The 16,631-nt window shown below is 42.2% G+C and overlaps 1 protein-coding gene across 1 annotated transcript in view; it reads right to left on the bottom strand.

Annotated features, from left to right (window-relative positions):
• PKHD1 (PKHD1 ciliary IPT domain containing fibrocystin/polyductin) overlaps window positions 1-16,631 on the bottom strand; it is a 254,443-nt gene that overhangs the window by 12,720 nt on the left and 225,092 nt on the right. Inside the window, exons 59-61 of the mRNA XM_050709748.1 lie at window positions 14,905-15,898; window positions 4,487-4,613; window positions 2,573-2,660 (exon numbers count right to left, since the gene is read on the bottom strand). Coding sequence (XP_050565705.1) covers window positions 2,573-2,660; window positions 4,487-4,613; window positions 14,905-15,898 — 1,209 coding nt within the window. The remainder of the gene's footprint in view (window positions 1-2,572; window positions 2,661-4,486; window positions 4,614-14,904; window positions 15,899-16,631) is intronic.

Genomic DNA, 16,631 nt, shown 5'->3' with positions numbered 1-16,631 from the left:
GCATTTATTTCAGAGATGCCTCCTACAAGGAGGACAGTGGCCTGAAGAGGAAATCTTTAGTTGTGACCATAGTACTGTGCTCCCCCACCTTGACCTGTATATTCACGACTGAAGGAAAAATGCAAGATCTTCTATTAGACAGCTAACTTGGCACTAAAGCATCACTACTGGTGGTCTGTGGGGTAATCCGCAGAAAAAAAATTCTCCAGTCCTGCCTCTGTTTCTCTCCCACACTTAGTGCCTACACCTGTATGTCAGGAACTAAACAGTGCCAGGATCTGTTCTGTGGCACTGAAGAACTAGCATATCCTGGTCAAACCTCTGGTCTGGAACTCTTACAGCCTCCAAACAGAGATGAGGCATGCAAACTGCCTACTGACGTTTTTTATTTGCTATACTGACTTCTGAAGCATGGCCAGCAATTGCCAGAGAGGACTCTTCAGGCAAAAGCATGCCACATTTTAATGATTTAGCAACAGAAATGATAAAGTTTCCCCTCTTTATGACCCAGTACTATTTAATTTACTAATATCCCAGTTAGTTTTGTGTACATATTTCTCCATTTGTGTACAGTGTCTAGCATACCAAACCCACAATTACATTGTGAGTCTCTGGGACCAGCTGTCCTATATAAATAATCAGTAATTTATTCTGTGAAAAGACCTGAAGGAAACAAGGGAATCTAGATTTCTCTAATTGCTCCATCCTGATCTTGGTTCTTCTATTTACCTATGCCACATACGACCCTCTTTATGGTACTATCTGCCTTGACTACCAACACTTTTCTTGTCTCTCTGTAGCACCACTTTTATAGAGGGTCTTGTCAGCTGTGTCCAAATATTTCATAATTACCATTTCTGGTCTATGATGAAGCCTGGAATACTGTACTGTACTCCTCAACAGAGACTATCTCAGCTTTCGGGCACATATGCTTCAAAGCTCAGAATATTATAGATATATATGTGAGTCTTCACAAAGATCTCTCAGGCAAGCTGGTATTTAACGCAGAAGCAAGCTAATTTGGAGCTAAACTACTTTCCATGAGGCAGTTTGGCTGCTGTCAGATGAAGCAGCCTCAGTGTGCTAGACGGGACCCATTTCGATTAAATGCTGCTTTCATATGCTTCAAAAGACGAGTACAATAAGGACGTTTGTCAAAGGAAAAACTGCAGCAAACTATTACATGCAGAACATCTGTACCACGCACTTCATTCTTTGCTGGAGTTTATTGACTATTAATTTGATACATGTATCTTTTAAAGAATGTGAATTGCATTTTTCTGCAGTGACTTTTCTTTCTTTTTATTTCTTTCTCTCTTGCTGTGTCTCATTCCTTCTCTCTTTCCCTCCCTCCCTCCCTTCCTTCCTCCCTTCCTCCCTTCCTCCCTCCCTTCCTCCCTCCCTTCCTTCCCTCTCTCCCTCCCTCCCTTCCTTCGTTCCTTCCTTTCCTTCCTTCCTTTCCTTCCTTCCTTCCTTCCTTCCTTCCTTCCTTCCTTCCTTCCTTCCTTCCTTCCTTCCTTCCTTCTCTCCTTCTTTCCACTAGTGGCCACTAGCTGAGTCAATAATTTGTGTCTCATCTAGACTCAAACTCCTAAACCTCTGAGGCATACCTCCCTGAGAAGGCATGAACAACAGAAAAGAACAAAGGACTTTCTAAACTGTAAACCTGGAGCTATGATGAGGTAGGAAGAACTTCATATTAACAGAAACATGAACTGGACCCAAAGAATGAGAAGCTCTGACCTACAGTATAAGTGCCACTTAGCTTCTCCAAATGTGAACTTTTCAATCAAAGTTAACACATAAATGACCTTATTGCAAACAAAATGCTTTACCTATATTAGGAAACTTCACTTTTGACTGTGTGCACTGTTTGCTTACATTTAAAGACTTTAGTAATTAACATTATGATGCTCTATAATCAATTTCATTTCCATTTTCTAGTTTACAAGCATATGATCATCCACAGGTTTTCAGTTCAGTGCTATACTTAAACAACGATCTATATCTAAGCATGTTCATAGTCTCAATAACCTCAAGGGAAATACTCACATGCTTAGAGTTAATCATGAGTTCAGGTCTTCTGATAAATGAGGACCAGAAGGGAAACATTTAAATCCCTCATGAAAAACATTTTCACATTGAAGTATGCTAATTAAAAACAATAGTCAGTTGTTTGTGTCTGTACTTGGCCTGATCATTTGCTGGGACAAACAGATTGTCATTGACTCTAAGGAAATTACCCTAATTAACATTAGCTGAAAATCAGGTATTGGGATTTCTAATTCTCCAGTCTTTTCTTTTTTGATCTGAGATGCATCTTTTCAAGATAAACTACTAGATATACTCCCTTCAAGCTACCAGAGTACAAAAACACTTTGTATAATCTTCTTTTTCTCTAGGATACAACCAGGAAGTTCACCAAACTTCAATACAACATTCTATTTTTTTTAGTGCAGAGACTAACTTTGAAACCTAATAATTTTCCAGGAGGATTTCACCATAAATTTATCACCATATTTTCCCCTAGTTGTTTTGCCTTAACTCCTGCTGTAAGAAAACATGTCCAAACCTTTTAGCACAGCCTTGGAGGAGCCCTTGAGGTGAGCAGATACAAGCCAGGGTTCTGAGGGAGGTCCCAGTTCTTCAACTCTTCGACCCTGGGAAGAATAAAAAAAAAGCAGGATTAAGATCTTGTCTCCAAAGCAAGAGGGAAGAAAGTTCTGATGGCTTTAATAATTGTAATAATTTATTAATGCCCAGCGGTAGGGAAGTGTGCATCTACACCCTATGTGTTACAAACAATGCCAAACACCTCACCATAACTCACTATGGTGAACTTAAACTCAGAGGAACCAATTCTGGCAACTTCAGTCTGTTCCAATAGTCTGGCATGGTATGCTGCTTCACTGCAAGTAGCTAGGGTCACGTTCACACCACCTAAGAGAAGTAGTGAATTTTGACATCATCATAGCATCTAAGTTCACAGAATCACAGAATCTCAACATGGTTGAGATTGGAAGGGACCTCTGGAGGTCATCTGGCCCACCCTCCCTGCTCAGGCAGGGCTACCTGCAGCAGGTTGCCTGGGACTACATCCAGGCCACCTTTTGAATATCTCCAAGGATGAATATCTCAACGAATTCACGGAAAATGTGTAGATTCTGTCTGTCTGTTTAGTGAGGGTGAAGATTTAAATTCCTCATATGCTCAGTGAAAGAAAGTACTTGTGATACCTAAATTACTCATCCCTATTCAATGTGTAGAATCTAAATCACATAGATCTAGATACATGCAAAAATATTGGCTTTCATATATACATATATATATATATATATTTATTTTTTTGAGGGATTTTTAGTTCTCAAGTCTCGCAAAAACATGTATGAAGAAGGTTTGGAAACTCAGAGGAGGATCCAAATGCCCAGACGTAGGCAGATGTTTGTGTGTCATTTCAGACAGCCAACGATGTCTGACATTCATCTGAGTCAGAAGATCTGATGTTTCTGTAGTAGAAAACTCTTAGATATCCACAGGAGCTGTAGGCCAAGTGGCATATTCCACAGCCCAAAGCACAAGATGGCTATTTGCAGAGAACTGAACACAAATAGAAAGAAGCTGAAAGTCTTGTGTCTCACAGATGTGAAACCTGCCTCATGGTTAATGGATATCCAGAGCTGGCTTTATTGTAAAATCACTTTGCATCCAGAAATAATGTCCACAAAGCTGTCCAAGCTTGGATTTGACACTACGCTTCAGGGTCACCACTGTAAAAATGTCATACCCAGGTCTAGTTACTCTGTGGGTATTATTTTGCCTATCCATCACAATGAGGATGAATCCACAATGGAAAATAACTGAAAAAGAGCAAAGGGAGCATCAAAATATACAGGAAACAGAAGAAAATTGTGAAAATTGCTATGCAGATTTCGCCCGACTCTGGGACTGAACATGATCCAGCAGCTCACCAGGACTCATTGGACTTAGTCTACTGCTTCCAAGACTTGTGTTGGTATCTCTGGCATTGCTAAACTACATCACACAGATGTCCAAGCATGTTTTAAACAAGGTGTTCTCTGCACAGCACTGCTCTGCATGGTGCAGGCTTGCTTAGGCAAACCAGGATACTCCATCATACCCTGACTTTGCCAGCCTTCATGAATGTGTTGCTGTTCCTTCATTCCTCAATGATATCCCCTAAGCTTCAGGAGCAGAGTCAGAGAATTGCACACAATTGATTCTACAGGACAAATCTAACCATCATGGGAAAAAGATGAAAAGTATGAATAGAGTCTAAAAATAGTTCCGAAAATACCAATGACTGCTTATTTAGAGACCTACCCTTTACCTCCTTTACCATATATATTTGTATAACTATCCTATGACCTATATATAGGTCGGTCTCATAGCTTTTGGATTTTGCTCAGAGATGTCAAAATTGTACAAGAGTAATACAAGCCTCCATCCACAGAGGGGCAAATCCTACCTTCTTATCCAGGAAAATGATTTGTGGCTGTACAGGAAGCTGCTTTCCAATTTCTCCATCTGAGGGCTGCACCCGAACAGAGATGTTATAGGGTCTCACATACAGCCATGTTCCTGGGTGTTGTCTGCTTCCGTTTTTTTCACATGTAAAGGAATGTAAATAAATAAATAAATAAATAGAAATTAGCGCTTCAAAAACACCCAGTGCTAATCCCAGAGGTAATTCACACTTTACCGATGCCTAGGAACTATACATTACTTTCTGTTCATGGGATTTTCTACTTTTCTAATGCAAGCAGTAATGCTCAGTGTCTGTTGTGAGCAGGAAGGAGCACTATACCAAAAAATTACTAATTTACCTTATGGTGGCACTTGGATTCCTTGGATGAAAGCAGCATGTATGGAAATGTGAAACAGGCATCACTCCAAGGAGACAACAATACAAAACTAATAAAAGATCTCTTTGTTCCTATCCTCAGTTGACAAATAGGAAACTGAGAAATGAAAAAATAAATGGCTTCTTATGTGATAGACAAGGATTTTATGGATTCAGTAATCCAATACCATGGCCCCCAAAGTCTCCATTCCAGAGCACTGATAATGGTGGAGGCAGCAAATGCTTCCTGTCCAGCAGAAAGATGAATTACAGTGAACATCTCTGATCTCCTCTAAAAACAGAGTTTCAGTTCCTCTACACAAGCACAGCACTTATAGGGCTTTAATGCATTTCTTCATCCCATCATTCCTGTGCTACCTCTCATTATCTGCGAAGTCTGCATGCCTATATATAGCAGTATACAGACACCCCATTGAAAGACATTGCTTTTTCAAGACTGAAATTTAAATTTGAGCATCCCAGGAGAGGGCTTTTGCATTTGAATACAGAATCAACATTTTATTCTGAGCCTAAATCATTTCATTCCCTCTCCTAGTGCTTTGTGTCATTTAGTATCTCTTTTACATATATATGTGTATATGTATATATGCTTCTAAGCTGCAATTGCAGTGAAGCAACTGGGGGTTTGATATTGTCTTGAAAGTAGGAAAGGTATTCATTCATCTCTAGCGTTTGCTCAAAGGTGTTTACAAACAGAAGATACACAGAACATCAATTTCCTTTGGTTTAACTTACGGTTTGATTTTGGTGGAGGGAAGGGAGGGGCAGTACTATGCATTACAAAGCAGAAATTGCTTACACTGCAGCTGATGAAAAATATTGGCCTGAAAAACGGACACTGGGAAGACCAAATAAAGACATAAGGACATCTGAAGTCTCAAGACCTGGCTCAAGTATATAAAGAAAAACATTCAGCCATTCAGCCTTGTTCTTTTTTTTCTTTTTGTCACTGCAAAATTCAGAAAGGCAATGATATATAGGAAATTTATGTCAAAGGCACCAAGGCTCATCTGTGCCCTTTTCTACCTCCTTCATAAATGTGCGTTCAGCATTTTGACTTAAACTCACTCCAGGTATAACATCCCAAGCCACTCGTGACTATAGGACAGAGGTTGGCACTTTCTGTGAGCTCTCTGGCTCAACCTGAGCCCAGACAAGTTCAGGTGAATCTTGGCATGGCATCTGTAAGCCAAAAATCAACTTTTCTCTTTCCAGCTTCTTTAAAACTGCCAACAAACAGGAAAAAAAAAAAAAAAAGTTGGTGTGAAATGCCCTGACTCCACACCCCAGGCCCTACATAGGAAAATAGTGCTCATCTTGCACTTAAAGGAAGCCTGCTGCAAAATCTGGTTGTAGGAATTAGACTTTCCCACCCTCTAGAGCAAGTAAAAAAAATAAAATCATATAGACGTGGTTAAAAATAAATAAATTAATTAAAAATGTTTGTTTGCAGGTGATTTGAATCCAGCTAGCACAGCACAGACCACGGTGTTTATGTTCCATATGGGCCAACTGGAGTCTTGCTGCGAGGAAGCCCCTGCCTCGGGGTGCAAGCCCTGCATGCAGCAAGTCACACTCCTGCAAGTGAGTATCGGTGTGGAAGAAAGGAGCACCCTGCTGCTTCCTGGCAATTTGTGCTGCGAGGATAATAGGCTTTCCTGGCACAGCTCTGCCATTGGGAGGTGGGAACGGGCGAGTGTGCCTGTGCCCTAGCAAAGGAGAAGCGAGGAAACTGGCCTTCCTCCCGATGGGCACGAGGAGCATGCTGTTTTGTCGCTCCCCTCAAGCCTCGTGCTGGGAAGGAGCGGGCTGATCTGCAGTGCCCTGCTGGCAGAGCTCGGTGGGGAGCAGCTCAGTTGCTCAGTGGCTCGCAGCTCTAAAGGTGGCCACAGCAGGCAAGCAGGCACTGCTTGTCAGAAGGGCCAGCAGGGTCAGGCTCCCAGGAGTTTCACCATCAGGGCTGAAGTCTGTGGAAGATGCAGAGGCTGTGCGGGAAAGCAAGTGTCTGCTTTTAGTAGCAAGGAAGGTAGAGATCATAGGAATTAGAGGATCTGCTGCAGGTATCAAGGCATGATGGGCTGAGGGTCCATCAAAAGGTCTGGATTAGGCCCAATAGCAAAGGACAGCACAACTCCCAGGTGGTCTGGGAGCTAATACAGCCAGAGACTATTCTCACCAGGTAGTTTGAACAAGGCCACCCTGAAACAGTGTGTGAGAGAATTTAATTTTATGGACACAGGCTGATACACCTGATCAACAGGACTTGGTGCCAAAGAACGATGCCTGGCATTTTTAATTTACTAATAAACATAGCCAATGAACTGAACTGAACTGCTGTCTGGGTATATCTGCAATGATAGTGTTGTGGTGTCAGTACACCCTTAGAAGGGGAAGAAGACTGGAAAGAATCTGGGAGGGGCAATAATATGTCAAAATGCATCATGTGGTAAAGCCAAAGAGGTGTTTATTTTGTTCTTGAGAAGCTGGTGAAGAAAACACAAGCAAAAGGAAGCTGCTGTAATGAACACGAGACAGACTTGTGTAAGGCCAAGTAGGTGCGGATTTACTGGCCGGGATGTGAGGATTTTAGCATTTTGGGGGTGAGAAGTGGTTTCTGACATCGTGTGGTGATGAGGTTGGACATACATCAGGTGCCTGTGCCCTCCCACCTGGATGGCATCTTTCCACAAAGCCCCATGTTTCCCATGTTAGAGAGAGAAATCAAAGCTAACGGAAATAATTGCCCTTGAGGTCAGATGCCGTGATGGCAGGGAGCTAACGAGAAGATCTAATAACGTGGAGACATATCAAGGGGGCCTAAGTTAATGGTGAACTCGGGTAAGGAAAGAAGAACTGCATTATGCTCTGTGAGCAAGGCTGGGTAAGAGGGATGTGCTTTTTATCTAATCATTTGGAGGGGTTCCCTTCATAAAGCAAAGATGCTTTAGGTAGAAGCTGGATATTTTGTGGCAGTTGAAAGTGTCAGGTAAGTTGTTCAGACTGAAAAAGTTCTGGTATTTTTTGTTTGTTTCTTTGTTTTTTTGACCAACTTCTTTTGTCATTAGTCTACTGGGGCACTGCCACCATCAGAAATCCATTTGCTAGCTGTTGGATCTGCACCAGAGGCTATCCAAGCTTCAAATGATTCCCAATCTAGCTTTCAGGAACTTCTGTCCCTATTCACAAAGGAGCAGAGTCAGAGAGCACAAACACAGCTGCCCAGGAACACCCAGACACGTCTCCCCCATAAGACCACGCTTCCCCCACTGCTCAGACAGCCTTCATTTACACTTTATGATCCCAGCGGCACCAAAAGGCTGAGGGCAAGCAGCTGCCTGGTGGAGGCAGATGGCAGGATGTAGGCTGCAGTGATAAGAAGCCCTAAAAAAAATATTAAAGGCAGACTGGACAGCCTTACTGGATCCAGTCAAGGGTGAGATGGGATCACCAGGTGCCTTCAGAAACAGAGGGACAGACCCAGTCCATCAGATAGGAGAGAAACGTCCTCCAAATTCATTAGCGACTTCTGTTAATTGCTGGAGATGGGTGGAAATACCTGTACTTACAATTCTACCTGCTAGTGGCAAGGAGCTAACCTCTTCCATAATGCACTCCCAAAGTTTACTGTCGGAGGAACATCTTTTATTAAATGTAAACAGCATCACGCCGGAGGTCAGAGCCTCGCCGCTGCTGCGTATCCCAAGGTAATACCACTTTAAGCTCCACATAAACTCTTAAACAGTTTCTATCCTAAAACCAGACCGTAGGTGGTACAGCTTTTTACGATATGTTATAATAGTGCAATAAATCTGTTAGCTTAAAATCGAATCTCCGTGGCCTTTTAGAGAAATCATCATTAAATGCAAGGCCCTGTTAATGATGCCATCCCAGTGAAATTGTTTAATCTGCTAGGGGGGTGAAAGGTCACCAAATGAATTTTTTATAATACATCAACTTGACACGCAATAGGGAAAACTGTAATAGATAAAAGCAAAGGAAAAGGGCACTGTCTTCTTCTGATAGGTCAATAGCAGCCAAGAGAGTCACTCATCCACTTTTCCTTCACTACCGTGCTCCTTTTCCATTTAATATGGACACCCAATTAATACCTCAGCACCATAGACAACCTCATTTTAGGTGAATTATAGCAATTCCTTCCCCCTTCTCTGAAATGAAAGTGATCACAATACATCATAGCATTGTGCGAATTAACGTTAATTGATTCGAGTTACCAAGCATTGATGGGCCACCTCTATAATCCGGCCCTTATTGGGAGCTGGAAGGGATGGAGGGAAGATTAGATTGCACCGTCCGTTGCTTTGACGACGGCGGTCACCTGATGGCTTGTTAGACAGTTGTACGCCTCTATTGCTGGCCCCAGTGGGGTCGTCAGTAAACTGGAGTGATGTCCAAACATCATTACACGCTGCTCCGATATTAAAGCAAAGGGATTAGCACCTTATTGCAAGCAACCTGGATTTGTCATTGTGCTGTCGTTATCCAATTTCCAGATGATAATGTGACTGTGGCCTGCGGGCGCAAGGTCCTGCAGCCAAACTAAGGTGTGCGTATATATATATATATATATATATATATATATCTGTATACGTATATAGATGTACACACAGCCATACAGACACAGCACCCAAAGCCATTTAACCCTTAGCTCACCAAGTTCCTGCTAGCAAAGCATGTGGAAGAATGCGTGTCCCTTGTCCATGTGATGTCAAGAGCACGATCAAACAGCAAAGCAGACTGACCTCGGAGCCAACATTGGCTCTGATGCCACACCAGCCCAGCCCTCCTGATAGAGGTGACACTGTTCGTGTTTTAAATAAGCCAGAATGGGGAAAGGGTTGGTCCTGCAGGGATGTGGCTGCGCCATGCACTCACACCATGTGAATCATCAACAGAGCAGGTTTTTACTGCAGGTCCCATTAATGGCTAAGAGGGAAAACAGACAGGAATGTGACATGAGCCACGCAGGTTTTGCTTGATAGCACTGGGGCACCAGATCCAGGATCAGGTCTCTTTCCAGTCCCTGAGAAAGCTGATGGGTACCCTCCTCGCTCTCAGGTGTGCTCTTGAGCTGATCCCAACACTTGCAACTTCGGGGGACAAAGCAGAGAATTGGGAAAAGCACCTCTTGAGCTGATCCCCTTCATTTTTAACTCATCATCCCTACTACAGCTGTGCCTTCCTTACACTACCAATATGCTGGTTGTTCAGTTTTGATGCCCAGTTAGTTCCTAGATTTTCTGCTAACAAAAAAAAAAAAAAAAAAAGCCACCAGAAGAAAAGAAATAGCAAAAGGCTTTGTGATAAGAAATCCTTGAACCACTCAGTTTCCCCACTTGAAAAGAATTAGGAATTGAGAAGTAAATACTGAAATTCATTCCAATTCCTTAAACGCACTATGATCATGACTTTTTATATAGAATAACACTGTTTATATGTGTATTTGCCTCCACTTTAATCTCATTAAGTTTCTTATCCCATCGCTCCTATAAACAGCCTGTTACAGAGTCCCACTCGTCTGATTAGAAACCTTCAAGGTTTCACTGTAAATTTGTTCGTGTGTTCCGTAATTTAACTAGACTGCTAAACAGGAGATGTTGGCCAAAAGGGGGGCTCAGCTATTAAAGCGGCTGAACAGGGAATATTAGGAATATTTCCAGGACGTTTACAGAAAATTCACTTCAGCTGTGTGGGGCAGATAAAGCCCCGATAGAGCCTCAAGTGTTGCGTTAGCTGCAGCTCTGAGGTCAGGACTTTTAGCATCCTGCTTAAACCCACAGGAAGAAAAGTCGGATCCCTACACAAGGAAAAAATGGTCGCGTCCCCTTTTTAAAACCCCGTGCAATTACACTCAGCAGCCTGCCTAAAGCCCACACAAAGGTTATCGAGCCCAAGCACTTCGGGCTCAGGATGTGTCAGCATTAATCTGGTTTGGACCTCTCACTCTGCCTGCCTGTGTGCATGCCGTGTGACATGGGGAATGAGTACTAACTTCTCATTTAGTCCCCAGGATGGGTATTGATGTCTGAATGAGCAGTTCCTTGACAATTTGCTTCACTTTTATTGCTTGCTGTGAGTCTCAAACACCGACATTTCCTGCACGCGCACATCCTTCACACGCTACCCCAAACCTAACTCTTAATAAAGGAAGATTAATGCCTGCAAATTTCAGTTCGTAGCAGGTTAAAGGTCCATCAGGGATGAGTGAGGTACCCTGCTCCACTGTGGGGAGATGACTGAATGGCTTCTGGATGACTGTCCAGCTTTATATTTCTGATTCTGTGTAAAGACACCTGCACAAACGTATACTATACATTTGCTGTTTTGTTCTCTTGTGCTTTTACTTTTAAATACATCAAAATGTATATTGATATCAGGCAAACTTTGCAAAAAGAGGGATTGCTTTCTGTGACTATGTTGCAGTATACATTTTTACACAGGCATTCACTGAAAGGTAAAGCTATGTGATAGCTGTCTCCTTGTATCTCCCCCTGTGCAAGACTATAGCAGTCACAGAAATCACTTCCTTCTTGCCTTGGATAACCAGTGAGCCATGCCTGAAGTGACCATAAGAAAGAAATTAAATTGAAATCCTAAAAATAAAATTTAAAAAAAAGAAATCATAACAGACAAATCTTTTTTCTTTTTTTTTTTTTTTTTTTAATTTCCTGATGATGTGATACACAGCTACTGCCTTTCGCCTGACCACAGCAAGGTTTCCCAGGCTCCTTTCAGCCTCACTGTCTTGGGCTGCAAAGACAGACACCCAGCCTCTGCTGATCAAAGATCTTTTTGTCATCTTGAAGCAAGAGGGACCACAAGTCTGAAACCGCAGGGAGAGTGGCCCTGCAGTGCTGCTTCTGTGAATATCTGTGTGCCCAACTGGATTTTGCACGACTCAGGGGTGAAAACATTTCTCTTTTCCTTCCACAGGAAAATACACAGGTACACTTAGTCTGACTTGTAATCCCAGCCCCATTATCCTCACCTGTGCTAGCATGTACTGCCTAAAGAGAGACAGATAGACAGTGGGGATATTACATGTCCCAACAGGAAAACCCTGATTTCATTTCACAAGTTATCTGTGGCCTTATTGCATCAGAAATGTCAGCTATGAGTAATTCCAGAAAAGCTGTGACTGATGGGGAGCAATAAATAACACTGCAGAGGAGCCCATGTAGCTACGGGTGGATGGGCTCTGAGCTGGTCCTCCTATTTGGTGGTTAGTCTTCCCTTGAATATACATCCCAGGTCTTCCCCTAGTGAGATGGTGAATCTATGGCTTTAATCTGTCCGTGTTCTTGCCTCTGTAGTAAAATATCCTCCTTCCTAGAGACCTGCCCTGATCCTTGCTGCTCAGACTGGTATCGCAGAGCATGCACAGACAGGAACAACATCCCCAAATGCCAGCTGGGAGAGCAGTCCCCAGTACAGGGAACATGTCATTTGTGCCTGAAAAAAAGACAACAACAAGGTTCTTTTCCTGGCACACAGAAGAGTGATCCTCTTCTCTAAGTGATGATCCTGCCGTGATATTATATTGGTGCATTCCAGAATCTTTAACAGGGCTGTGGTGAGCTTACTTTGAAAAACCACGGCTTGCTCCTGACCCACAGTGTAGCTATTGTTGCTGGTCTTGTTCTGATCATCGGTAATGGACACTGAATGAGGGGTCCTGTGTATCACACTCTACAGCATGTTATGTTTTGGGATACCATAAAAAAGGAAAACATTTTGCTAAAAGAGGCTGCAAAACCTCCTACATTTTTTGCTCTCCCATTTTGTGATATCCTGCACACAAGCACCCTGCTGAAAATAGTGATGCTAGTTCTGCTGATAAAAAGTATTGCACATCTTCTGAGTTTGGCCCTAATTTAAGATTTGATCTTGCAAATAATAATTTCCCACTTGTGCTTAAAATGATGCTACCTAAAAAGAAAACAAATAAGAACAAAACAAAACAAAGATTCCTATGATCCCAGAAAAGCAAACCTTACTGTGGGTACCCTACTACCATAAGCCACGCTGCGTCTAGTAGGAAAATTACATGGGTTCGTAGTAGTTTGTACCACTAGCAGCCACCAGACATCAGGATGGTACAGGGGTCAGTGGTAAAAAGTTAGAGGACATGGTATTAATTAAAGAAAATAAGTCTTAGACAAATCCAATTTCTTTCTTGCATAGATGGAATATGCTTATACTTGGGCAAGGCTCAGTAGTGCACAACATCAAAAAATAACATTATGCAATATCAAGAGAGTACACAAAAAGGTTGCCAGGCATCAAATCCCATGTGCCCTATTAAAAGCAGATGGGATATTACCTTTTCCATATTTCCCAAATGCTTTTAATACAGATTCAGGATCTGAGGTTGAAATACACTGCTGCCTGCTCCCTTCCCAGCCTTGCTCCTCACAGCCCTCTCTGCAGATAAGGGCTGCCATCTGGGTTTGCAAATAGTGGCTGCAAGAGACTGAAAAGAGCAAGATGAGGACTGGGGAAGGAAGGACAGAGAAGGTTGCTTGTTGCTGGGGAAGAGACGAGAAAATGACCTTCAGAAATTGAGCCTTGACACAGAACATCAATAAAAAATTAGGACATACAAAACTGACCAAGAACTAGTTAACTGACAGAGCTCAAAAAGTAGCTACCATTGGGAAATCATTCTCAAGTACAGGGGTGTCCTGCATTGTTCTGTTCAAATCAAATGTAGTCCTGATGTTTTATCTACATAAAAATAAAAATAAATAAATAAATAAATAAATAAACCCCAAAGATAAAGCCACTGCTCATACAATGCACAAAAGGATTGGTGGGCTGATAAATTATGGAGGCAACAGTCAAACATTGACACCTAGACTACATGGTGTCTTGGATCTGGGTTAACCAGCTGGGTGAATTGGGTCCTTGAAAGATATAATTGAAAGGAATTAGAGAATACAGTGATCAAACAGCTGATCATGATCTTTCCTGTTCCTGTAGAAAAATGGGCTAATGGGATCACTGAATTCTGCCAGTAGAAAATGGGATTTAGTACCACTTTTGCTTATGGCATAGATATGGAGAAAAACTCTTGGCTGTTCAGACATCCAAATCTCACAAAGGCTTCAGAAAACAGAGATGGAGAAGGCAAGAAACAGAAAAAGGATTTAAATAGCTTACATTCACCAGAACTCAAACCTTTCAATTTATTAAAAAGCAGACAGCTAAGTGATTTGATTACTCTGGAGGTATCTGGAGGAAGAGGAAAAGCCAATGCCTGGCAAGTCACTGACTTAACAGTGAAGGACACGGCAAGAAACTCTCTGGAGAAAGAGAGTTTGACAAGAGAAAATGGGCAATTATTTGTGACAGCAAAAACAGGGACAGCATTCAACATCTACGTACACATTTAAATAGCACTGGATGCGCCCAGGTCTTGTATCTTAAAGAGCAGATGATTTTTTAGAATAAGAATTTTTGGCCAAACGGAAAGGTCAACCCTGGGGTATCAGAATGAAGAGGGCTGAGACATGCAGGAGATTGAAGCAGAAGATTAAATGGTCCTTTCTGGCTTTAAATGTTAAAAGCATATGAATCATGGTTTAGACCTGTAAGTTAGTTAAGGGAACAACCTGTCTTCCATAACGCATCTCTGGCACTACATCAATTTAGAAACACTCACAAATTTAATTGCTTAGAAGTTAAGAGCTTTTAGTTTCAAGACAAATTTACAGAAACTCTCCTTCTGGATTAAAACATCATGGACAGTTCTGTACCTCATAGAGATCCATGAACACCATAAGAATGTCATGGTAGTTTGGCTAGATCCAACTCAGGACTCCCGCTAATCCTTGACCACAACTCTGTCAGGGAAATTTTATAATGTGTTTACAATGTGCCATAGCCTTATTTCAGAAAATGGAAAACATTGCATCTTGCTAAGCAGATCAAGTGGTATAATTGCTTCAGTCCACTTTAATCAGTATCAACATTTTTTTACGACACTGCAGCAGCCCACTTACCCACTGTTATCTCCTCCTGGGGAGAGGAAGTCAGGCTGAGTCACCATTAAAGTATCAGCTGGTAAGTCCAGGTCTCCAGTTTGGTGAGCATTGATAATTGTTCTGGCTAAAGTCTTCAAGCTGTCAATTGACAATGAACCCTCAGACTCAGTTCTTTGGTGGCCTGGTGGATCACCAAGTTCAATAATCAGCACTCTTGATGGACCAGCTGCATCAGATGGCTGCAGAGCTCGGGTGCTCACTGGTCCTCTCCCAACTTTGAGTGAGCCAGACCTTCTATGAAAGGCTGTGCAAAATGTAATGTTAGGGCAGTGATATTTCTTTTTGCTTGCATTGTCTGAGATGACCTTCAACATGCTTTCAGCTCCTGGTATGTGATGGACTACTCTGATTTGGTCATGACCAACCTGCAAGAAATCAGCTAATTGATGCATTATATTTGCCTCACCTTCTTCCCCAATGGCCTCACTCACAGTGAAAGCTATGTGAAGGGAAAGGCCAGCAACTATTTCTACAGGTTCCTTCTCATGGAGAAGAACATAGAGGAGATTGTCCTCAAAGCTGAAGTAATTGGCTCCTGCCCCTTCGTTCCATGAGAATGAAGACGGGGTTGGAGAAACATATTTCCCTTGAACGAAAACACGAAGGCTGAGAGGTTCATTGTAGAAAATAGCCAGGGGAAGTCTGGTTGAGTTCTGGCCACTGAGGAGGGAGAGCCTGAAAGTCAGAGGTGTTAGGTCCGGGAAGCAAACTGTGGTGAGTTTGGTGGATGGCAGTACAGAAAAGAAGGTAGAAGGATGCTCTGCAGGATAACAGGATGCATCACTGAAGGTGTCCATAAAGCTGTCTGTCACTGCTACCACTGGGAACAGCTCCTGGTTCACCGTGGTGGCGTCCAAGTTTTCAAGGATGACAAGTGCATGATCTGCCTGTTTACAGAAGTAGCCTTGTACTGAGGGCTTGAAGATACACTTGTTGTCATCTCTGTAAATTCCTGGAAGGACAGATGGAGGTGGGGAGAGAAAAATAAATCAATAAAAAATTATGTCGAATGTCATCTCAACAGGTTGTGCTGTAGCTGCATATTTTCCCATTTGGTGTTCAAAGTTACTTTTGAAAGTGCTAAAATTCTAACCAGTTTTAAGAGAAGCCTGGACACCAATGGATATTAAATGGGTAGAAACCACATCTACCTCCAGAAGTCCTTAAGCTGAAAATAACCAAGAACTGAATCCCAACCTGTCTGAGATTAGTCATTAGGATCCCTTTATGGATCTATGCAGAGGAGACATAGTCCATACAGTCCTCTGAGTTCAGATATGTTCCATCTGACCAAATATAGGTCTCTGCTTTAAGATGAGAGAAATTGTGCCTCAGGCTATAATGATGAGATCATCACTGATTATAAAGAGAGAAAAAAAGTAAATGAGTTCAGATATGGGCACCAATGACATAAACATTTCTGCCCGGAGCATCCTATGAAAAGATGTGTGTTTCTGTTTTTCCTTCCTTCCTTCAAAACAAAATCAAAGGAGGAATTTGCTGCTGTAGCCAGCTATAATCCTCCTTCCCTTCCTGAGCCCACTCTTCCCTAGTTAGCTGGGCTCTTGAACATGTTAGGCAAAGAATGACCAATGTCTAAACTAACTGAGCTCCTCATTCAGCAATGCTTAGTGCTAATGATAGAGAGAGCAACATCCTTCAGAGTCATAAACTTCTAAACGAAA

This window comes from Cygnus atratus, chromosome 3 (genome assembly GCF_013377495.2).
Source record: "Cygnus atratus isolate AKBS03 ecotype Queensland, Australia chromosome 3, CAtr_DNAZoo_HiC_assembly, whole genome shotgun sequence".
Lineage (NCBI taxonomy): Eukaryota > Metazoa > Chordata > Aves > Anseriformes > Anatidae > Cygnus > Cygnus atratus.
Note: the sequence above shows the minus strand (reverse complement) of the source record. Positions and strands in the feature narration are given on the sequence as shown.